At 46.5% G+C, this 9,869-nt stretch overlaps 1 protein-coding gene across 3 annotated transcripts in view; it reads left to right on the top strand.

Moving 5' to 3' along the window:
* The first annotated feature begins 6,204 nt into the window (after nt 1-6,204).
* The window catches only part of Atl2 (atlastin GTPase 2), a 45,223-nt gene continuing 41,558 nt past the window's right edge, over nt 6,205-9,869 (top strand). For 2 of the 3 annotated variants that reach the window (XM_075955766.1, XM_075955764.1), the window contains exon 1: nt 6,205-6,362. In XM_075955766.1, coding sequence (XP_075811881.1) covers nt 6,245-6,362 — 118 coding nt within the window. In that variant the 5' untranslated portion in view covers nt 6,205-6,244. The remainder of the gene's footprint in view (nt 6,363-9,869) is intronic. The other variant, XM_075955765.1, reaches the window with a different exon arrangement.

Genomic DNA, 9,869 nt, shown 5'->3' with positions numbered 1-9,869 from the left:
TACATCCTACAAGGAGAATCTTTCCCTTTTTCGTTTCCCCACCTTTCCCTTTTCTTCTTCCTTCAGTTCCTCCCTCACCTCCTCTTTCTTTCTGCAAGGTCTTCTGCAACCAAAGCCAGCCTTATGTATGTGGTAATTACCTCGTCTGACCCCCTGCCTCATCACCCTGAGTACTGGGATTGCAGATGTGAGCCACCAGGCTTGGTTTATGTGGTGCTGGGTTTGGAACCTAGGGCTGTGTTCCCTATTCAGGAAGAGTCTTCCTGTCTTACATCATCTTCTGAAGGTCAACAAGATGTTAGGGCAAGACCTAATAGGTCCTTTACTCTCATCTTCCTCAGAAGTGGCAGGAGAAGGTTTTCTTTAGGAATAATGGCCCCTTTTGGTGGACAGTCCATATATAAACAATAATATAGGTTTATTATTTAGAGATTGGGTCTATCATGTGGTCCAGGCTGACCTTGAACTACTGTTCTTCTTCCAAGTGTTAGGATTATATATTACAGACAGGAGTCCCATGCCTAGCTTCTCTCTCTCTCTCTCTCTCTCTCTCTCTCTCTCTCTCTCTCTCTCTCACACACACACACACACACACACACACATATTCAAAAATACTTATTTTTATTTTATGCTTATGTGTGTGTGTGCCTGAGTGTATGTACGAGCACCGTACATGTGTAGGTGCCTGCAGAGGTTAGAAGAGGACACTGGATCCCCTCGAACTGGAGCTACAGGCAGTTGTGATGGGAGAGCAGGGATCTGAACCTGGGTCCTCTGTGAAACAGCAAACACTCTTAATCACCGAGCCATCTCTCTAGTCCCCTATATATGTATATTTTTAAAAATGAAAGTTTGAATTATCTTGATTCAGGTGTAGTGACCACAGAATGTAAAGGGAGTAGGTTTGGGGTTCAAGATAAGTGGGGTAGCAAAAAGAGATTTCTTAAACAGAATAGGGAAAGAGAAAAAACAAACCCAGAGAGATGCAGGGAGTGGTATGGAGGGGTAAAAGGGACAAGGGGAGAGAGAGGGAGGGGAGGAAAACACAAGGTGTCACAGAAGCCAGGATTAACAGAATTGGATTCCTTAGTTAACAGTGAGGAGAAACTCATGCAGGCTCTTATTATACTGGATGTCTGTATCAGTCAAGAAAATTTACCCTGAACGGCAGAGGGTGAGCTGACATGGGTGAGATTCCAGGTTAGAACGTACTCCGATAGCTTAGTGTTGCTAACTGTATCAACTTTAATTTAGCAAAAGCTATGCCTTTATTTTGACATTAAAAATACTTCCTAAAAGTCTGAATTTTTAACTGTCCTGTGAATGAGCACCTTCTTTATTATGAGCGCCTCTCATCTACCCAGTAATTGACAGTAGATAGACCATTTTGGAACCATCCTTTCAAGGCTCCTCTCCCTCTCCCATTTTCTTTGTCTTCTTTTTTGAAGAGCATCATGTTCTTGGGGATAATAACATCCCATTAAAGGGAGCTCTCCAAACTGTACTTCACAAAGACAGAGTAACGCAGCTTCACAAGTCAGTGAAGAGCCTGCCACAAAGGAGAGGGAATGTTAATTGCCCTTTGGATTATGTTGGTTCTGATTTCAGAATATATACCTATTCACAGTTATACTTTTATGTATATTAGAAATCTGGAATCCATATCAACACCTGAAATTAAATCCACTTCATAGGAGTCACCTAGCCTTCCCTGTTTGTAAGGTGTAAAAGGTTGAGAGACATTAAAAGATAATTTGACAATGCAAAATAAAATAGAAAGTGAATTAGGTACAACATTTTGGACTCATCAAGATAGGATATAGAGTATTTTCTCTGAATTTGTCAAATGCAAATGGACTAGACATGGTTAATGTATTTATTGCCTGTGTAAACTGTACATAGTTATTGTACTTATTGTATAGATTTTTTCTTATATTAGTTATAATTTTTTATTTTAGACAAGAAGGAGAAATGTATTGGTATATTGTGTTTTAATAAATAAAGCTTACCTGAAGGTCAGTGCAAAGCAGCCACACTAGTTAGTCACAGAGGCCAGGTGGTGGTGGTGGACACCTTTAATCCCAGCACTAGAGAGGAATATGAAGTGGGAGGAGACACGTCTCACCGTCAGTCTCCATCGGAGAACTCCTGGAGACAGGACTGCCTATTTCTGTCTGAGGTAGAGATAAGAGCCTATGGTCGGCTGCTTTGCTTTTCTGATCTTCAGTTCCAACTCCAGTATCTGTCTCTGAGTTTTAAGTTAATTGTGCTACAGATGTATGTGTATTTTGTTATTTCTGCTCTTCATACTGAGCATACTGAATATGTACGCTTTTCTGTAATCCCCCCCTTTTTCCCATGTAAGAATTTCTCCTGGAAGTCACTCCAGATCAATTCACAGAGATCTTCATTTTTTTTCATCTAAGAGCTTCAAAGTGATCATGATGATTATTTACTATAGTTTCTCTAGCTTGGACATCTAGTGTCCACTCTTGCAGCTGCAGGGCCATGGCAATGGGCCACCTTGGGCATAACATTACATGTTATTGGGCATTCCAATCTTAACAGCTGGTGATCAGAAATGGCATTGGTGCGCTGATGGGGAAGCCATACATTTTTTGTGGCTGCTGCAAATTCTTTTGCATAGGGTACCGCCGCTTTGCATTCATCAGCGATGTGCCGGAAGAGTGTTCTCCACGTGGGTGCCGGCAATGTGTAATCATAAGCTTTTGAAGTTGTGTGTGAAGTAGACTATTTGTCATTTTAATCTATTTCTCATATGAATAAAAGAGGACATTTTTATACATTTAAGGTCCACTTTTAGAAATTTTAAGGGACTTTATGGATGTCTTCTGTCCATTTTTTGTTATATTTGTTTGCTTGTTTGTTTTCCAGAGCTGAAGACCAAACCCAGGGCCCCGCACTTGCTAGGCAAGCTCTCTACCACTGAGCTAGATCCCCAACCTCCTTCTGCCCGTTTTTTTTTTTTTTTTAAATCCTATGGAATTAAAAAGATCCAGTTTGCCTATTTGGCAGTATATCTTTTTGATATGACATGCTAATTGAAGGCAGAACCACAGAATCCTTGTGGACTAGCCACGAGTTGCACCCTGTAGACACCCTCAGTCTGTAAGCAAGGCACTGGGGCAGTGGCAATGATCTTAGGAGGTGCCGGTGTGCTGCTCTTTACCTTCAATACTACACCTGCCTCCAAGGCAGCTCAGCTCACACCTGCTGCACTGCGGGGGCCACCTACCAGAACACAGTGGTGACAGCACTTACCTTTCAGGATTGTTGTCTGGATTCAATGACTTAATGCGTAAAGTACCTTAAACAGTGGCAGGAACGGAACGGCACGCTTCCCATAAATGTTCTGTTTATAGTCAATATCGTATTCTCAGTGTGTTGATTTGATCCCACGAGAGTGCCTTAACCTGGAATCGGTACGGGACTCAGAATTTTAATTCATTCTTTCGTTAATGAACTCATCCAATCACTCCACGAACAGCTATGGAGGATCGGCTACTGGCCACGCACTGGTCTAGACGCTGCAGACACCACAGAAAGACTGGCTTTGAACTCTTGGCGCTTACTCTTTGGTGGTAGAGGGGATGTGCATCTGTTTTATCACTTGCATCTTCAATATCCCAGAGCAAGATTAATGCCTGAAATCAAAGAATGGAGGAGCAGGGACTGATGGGAGAATGAGGCCGAGAAATGGGAAGGAAAATGGCGAGTCCAGACTGTAAGGACAGCCTATCAAGGACAACCTGGACTTCATTCCGAGTTGAGTAACTGTGAGATCTTCTTTGTGTATGAGAACTCTCAAGCCTGTGGCTGGGCGAATCCGCTGGAGGGGAAAAGCTCTGTGCTGGTGAGAGTAGGGGAGGATGAGGAGGGTGTGAGTGAACAACAGGCTGGCTGTGGTGCCGGAGAGGAACTGAGTTAGGGGGAGACTCAGGAGTCGCAACTGACGATAGAAGATGGGTCAGGAGGAAAGGGGAGGATACCCACAGAAGTGGATCCGTGCCACCTTGACTAAAGGTCAGAGTTCAGACCTAGCCTTGCTTCTTCAAGGTTACTGACAGGAGATTTGTGCTGTGGCTACTAACAGGATGTCTTGACCTCTGGTGTGGTTACTTGGTGTTTGGGGCATTAAGATGGTAATCACTTTGTTCTTTGTGTCATGGTAAAAAAAAAAAAAGTCTTGCTTTCTCCCCACCCCCCTTTTTTGAATTGGGGCATTTAAAGATCATAAGAAATAAGCATGGGCGGATTCAGTATTCACTGGGTCGCCCTTCTGACTCTATCCTATGTCTCTGTATTTTGTTAGTTTGTATTCTGCCTAACATTTCTAGTCCACACGCCCCTACCTTGGAATGTACGAACTCCTCGAGGCTGGACCCTGACATATAAGAGCAGGGGTGAAGTCTGGAATGCATCTCTCTTGGGTTTGAAGTTGAAGAGAGATAGCTAAATGGAAGGTGGCTTTTAAAACTTGAATTCCAGGTGACCATTAGGTTTCTCTATGTTTACTGGAGTTAGAAGGTGTGGGTCTATCTAGGGCGCTGCAGATTTCAGTGTCTGATGTTAGGACTCCCTTGCCGACCAATCGGCAAGCAGTGTAGCTTTGGGGCTGCCTAACTTTCCTAGGACATCTGATAGGGCACACTTAGTGCCATGTAATCGTCAGCAGTAAACGGGAGCTTAGTCTTTGAAGGCATAAGTACTCATCTTGGCATCTTCCAAGCCCACACTGTTAAAATAGATATCAGAAAGGGAGAATTATGAAAGCAAATCCAAAGCTGGGTGTGGTGGCAAACGCCTTTAATCCCAGCACTGGTAGGAAGAGGCAGGTGGATTTCTACAAAGCAGGGTCCAGGACTGTTAGGGCTGTTACACAAAGAAACCCTGTCTCAAGAAAGCCAAACACACACACACACACACACACACACACACACACACACACACACACAGAGAGAGAGAGAGAGAGAGAGAGAGAGAGAGAGAGAGAGAGAGAGAGAGAAAGTAAATCTTCTTTAGGCTGCTCCTGGAACATGAACCAGGCCGCAGGGATTTAGTACAGAAAGTTTACAATCTGTTTCCCCAAAGACTGAGAACAGGTGATTTAATAATCTCCGGACAGCCAGGAGATGGTGGTTGCGCATGCCTTTAATCCCAGCACTCGGGAGGCAGGGGCAGGAGGATCTCTGAGTTTGAGGCCAGCCTGGTTTACAGAATGAGCTCCAGGACAGCCAGGGTTACCTTGCGGGAGTGAGGGGTGGGGGTGGGGAGGAATCCCCAGCAGTCTAATAAAAAGTCCTTGCAAATGTTGATGACAATTCGTGCTTTTTTATAGAGATCTCATGGGATTAAAGGTTGGGAAGTCTAGGCTTAAGAGATCCGGACAAGACAGCCATTTGGAAACCTGGGCTTCCTTCTTTACCATAGAAAAGGAATTTCTGATGTCACCGTGGATGTGGTAAAAATCCATGAGACTAGGAGCCATCTTCCACAGACGCCTCCACAGGTTGACATTGCCGTTATAAAGTTAATCGAACTTCCTACATGATGTCACTGGATTCCACAAGAAGGTTTATTTCAGTTAGAAAAGGACCTGTTGGAATCCATTCTCTCATCATCAGAGCGCTTTTTCCCCCCACCAGACATGTATAGTTGAGAGGGCAAAGTAGTCTCTCAGAAGCATATGTGCTAATGCAAACGAATTGTAGAATAGGGGTGGGAAGAGGAACGTTCTCTGTGCAGGGCAAAGAAAATATCAAGAGACGCCAGGCACTAGCGACAGTTGGCACGGGAGAGGGTTGGGGATAAGAAGGAGGGAAGGGAAAGCATGTGGAACGCAACCTCACGTGCAGGGCACGAGTCCACATCAGAGCTGTGAAGAGAACTGGGAAAGGAGGGACTTGGTTCTCCGAAGATGCCTTCTCCGCCCTGCGGCAAGGGGGTGTGGTACCGAGCCCGAGAAGGTGGGGGCGGGAGACAGTGGCGCAGGCCACAGCGGGTCCCCCACTTCTTCCTAAAGCTAGAGAGCAGCGGAGCGGGGGAGGAGGCTGGCCGGGCGGAGGCGGGGCGAGGGCGAGGATGGGCGTGGCGGGGGCGCGCAGGGCGGTGCAGGCCGAGGGCGGCGCTAGGACCCGCAGGCCGCCCCGCCGGCTCCCGGGAGGTTGATAAAGCGGCGGCGGCGTTTGACGTCAGTGGGGAGTTAATTTTAAATCGGTACAAGATGGCGGAGGGGGACGAGGCAGCGCGAAGGCAGCAGCAGCACCAGGGGCTGAGGCGCCGGCGGCAGACTAGCGACCCGAGCGTCGGGGTGAACCACGTCTCGTCCACGACCTCCCTAGGTACGGGCCGGTAGGGCCGAGGCCACGGGGGCCGGGTGTCCGGGAGGCCGCGGCCGCTCAGGCTGGCGAGCACCGCGCGCCCGGCGGGGTCGAAGTCAGCGGCTGGCCGGGCTCCGTTCTCGCCGCCGCGGTCGCTCGCAGGGCCTAGCCTCAGCCGTGCCCCGCGCCCGCCCGCCCGCTCTCGCGCGCGGCCTGAGAGGGCGGCCCACGGGCCTCAGCTCTCCCAGCTGGCGGGTGAACGGGCGGCCCGGCCCCCTGCCCGCCGCGTGGCTGCTGCCGCGTCCGCCCCGACCCAAGGGGGCGGCCTCGAGTCGGGGCCGCGGGGCCGGGACGCCCCGAGGTCGGTCACCCGGCGGGCACTCGCTGCCTTGGGTGCCACGCGCGGGCCGGGGAAGAGAGGGAAGAGCGGGACGCTTGGGCCCCCGCGGTGGTGGTGGCTGTGGTGGTGGCGGTGGCGGCGGAGGACGCGGGAACCGCTGGCACCTGGCTGCCAGGTCGCCGTGCTCGCCACACACACCCTTGCCGGTGGGAGCCGCAGTCCGCAGGCCAGGGCTGTGGCCCGGGCTCAGGTTCTCGAGCTCTTCGATCCTCCCTACCCATGCGCAGGAGTTGCGCTTGGCCGGGCTTCCAAGTGTTGGCTTAGGTTGTCAAACCGGGGTTAGGAACCCTGGGGCTGCTAGTCTTTGGCTTCTGGCTGGAAAGTGGCTGGTGTGAAGTCACCTGATCTGTCGCTCCCGGGTTTTGCTGAATGTGAGCTCCTACTGTACGTGTCCATGGCGCCCCTACCCCCTCGAAGACGCAGTTTCTGCTCTCACTCACAGCGCCCTTATTTTTAGGAGTTTAGCATTTGATCTTTCACCTTGGTGTGACTTGAACGCACGAAGTCCTTATTGAGAATTGTGATGGTGGGTAAAGGCATAAAGTTTTTAAAAGGCGTATCAATTAGTAAAGCTGACGATTAGAGACGTGAGGTCAAGATAAGCGTATAGTAAACACACTGAGTACGAGATTGCGTTCATATTTCCTTTTCCACGATCTGATAGAGGTTTTACTGGGTGAAACTTAAAACATTGTGATTAAATATTAACCACAGGCATTTATAGACAACTTTAGATTACACTTCATATGTGGTAGCTCTTGGACATATGTCAGAGGTGAGGATTGATTAGAATCTGTCTCTGAGGAAAAAAATGTTACCCGTCAACTACAAACACTTGCCAGGACTGTTTACAGGAGTAGCCCTTTGTCCTTAAATACTCCCTGAGAGACTTTTACTTACTTTAGGTGGCTGATGGTTGAATTTAAGTATTTGTCCTGGAATATCGGGGTGTGTGTGTTTGTGTGTGTGTGTAACTGTTTGAGATGTAGTGTCAAAAACACTTTATTAGGAAAAGCATCCATGGTTAAGAGCATGTTTTTATGCTTTGGACACTGAGAAGGGTAAGAAAGATCCTTGGGACGGTTGATAAATAGTGCTTGCCCAACATTTATGAAATGTTCTTGTCTCTTGCTCAGAGATTTCGGCCTTTCTTTTGGAGCCCGTGTGTGTGTGTGTGTGTGTGTGTGTGTGTGTGTGTGTGTGTGTGTAAGACTTTCACTGAGTAGCCTGACTTCCTAAGACAGTCCCCAGCACCTGCTAATTTGTTTCTGAGTCACCTCTTACTGTATTTCAGACCAAATAGACTTGTTAGGATTTGTGTCGAAGGTAGGAGCAAACAGACTGCCAATTCCTAAGGGATTCCTCTATTTTGGTGATGTCGAAACTTCCTCCTCCCTGTGCTTTTTAGAGCAGCAAGCTGAAGAATTGAGTTTAAAGTTAAAGAAGTGAGTTGGGGTGAGCCAGGTGTCCCTTTAGCGGCACAGTCTTGCTCTGTTCCTCTAAGAGAGATGCTTGGGTTTTAAGGAGTTTAGGATCTCTAGAAAACACACTCCTTTGAGAATTGAGGATGTTTCAGAATTTATCCACCATGAAATATAAACTTTAGGGATTTCATAAAGTTAATAGACAATTAAAATAGAATTTTATGTACAAGGAACTTAGTATTTCAAAGCTTCTGGTGTTGATGGCCTCATCTCACTTCGATGAAGACAGGAACCTGTGTTATGTTAAGCACACAGTTAGCAACTGGTGAAGTCACATAGTCACTCCTTGGTTTACCATAGTTGGGAAAATATTAAATGGGAAATTTAATAAATAAGTGACCATACTTTGTGTTTGCGTGAACTCATGAAAAAAAAAAGATCAACCCCAGATCATTCTCCATCTCCAGTGTGTTGAAGATCAAACCGAGGGTTTTCCAAATATTAGGCAAGTGCAGTATGTTACAGCCTACCTCCTGAGTGGGTTTAGGATGCAGCACTCAATGAAAAAGTATTATTGACCCTTAAAGTTGATAGGAGTCTAGGATTGTGTAGGTGAGATCAGTCTGTTAGATAGAGTGCTTTTGAAATTCTGTGGAATTGTTTTTATGGGGAGGGGAAGAAGAAGCTACTCTACAGCAAAGGGGTGTTTATTATAGAGAAAATGAGGTTGTAGCTGTAGTGCTGAGTCCACATAGGTATACAGTTTTTAAGGATTTTTTTTCAAAGATTTATTTTAAAAGGTGTGTGTGTGTGTGTGTGTGTGTGTGTGTGTGTGTGTGTGTGTGTATGTATAGATGCACCTGAATACAGGTTCGAGGTGTCAGATTCCCCTGGAGATGGAGGGGATGATTATGAGCCACTTCATGCTGGTGCTAGAACTGAGTCTGGAAGAGTATGCTGTCTTCAGCACTGAACAATCTCTCCAGCCTTTCTTTTTTTGGTGTGGCTTCATTACAACTTTGGTAGAATTCCTGATTGTTCCCCAAAATGACTGTTTTGAAATTGTTAGACCCTTTCCGAGATCATGCCCTTCTGCAGCTGGTACCAGGTGGCTCCCGGGTGACAGGAAGGCAACCAGTGTGATGATGCTAGAGTTGACACATTTTGAACTGTGACACATATTTGCAAATTCTTGTTTATGAGTGATCTGCTTGACAATCACATGCGAGTAAAGCGTTTTTCAGGCCAGCTCTCAAAGTTAATAGCTGGAAAGGTTGGGCAGAGGTAGATTTTTTTTTAAAATGTTCACTTAATTACTTTATAAGGAGTGCTTTCTCTGGGGAAGATACAGAGAAACAATTTTAGTCTCTTTTTTCCTCATCCTTAAATGCGGTAGTACCCTGATATTGTAGCCATTTGAGGTTTTTAAAGGCCATGTGTGTTACTTCATAGACATTGGCCTTTTTTTTTTTTTTTGGCCTTTTTTTTTTTTTAACCTTAAGATGTGACCATAGAGTAACTGATTTGATCCCACGATGAACTCATTTCTGATGCTTTGTCTTATCTTAGTCTCTTTTGCCACCAAGAAATGGAACAGTTGAAGGCTTTCTCTGTTGTTGTAAAAGTGTTTAATCAGAAAAATCAGCCTGGTGGTGGTGGCGCACGCCTTTAATCCCAGCACTCGGGAGGCAGAGGCAGGTGGAT

The sequence above is a fragment of the Microtus pennsylvanicus genome, chromosome 21, assembly GCF_037038515.1.
Source record: "Microtus pennsylvanicus isolate mMicPen1 chromosome 21, mMicPen1.hap1, whole genome shotgun sequence".
Lineage (NCBI taxonomy): Eukaryota > Metazoa > Chordata > Mammalia > Rodentia > Cricetidae > Microtus > Microtus pennsylvanicus.
This window is presented reverse-complemented; position numbering and strand designations above follow the sequence as displayed.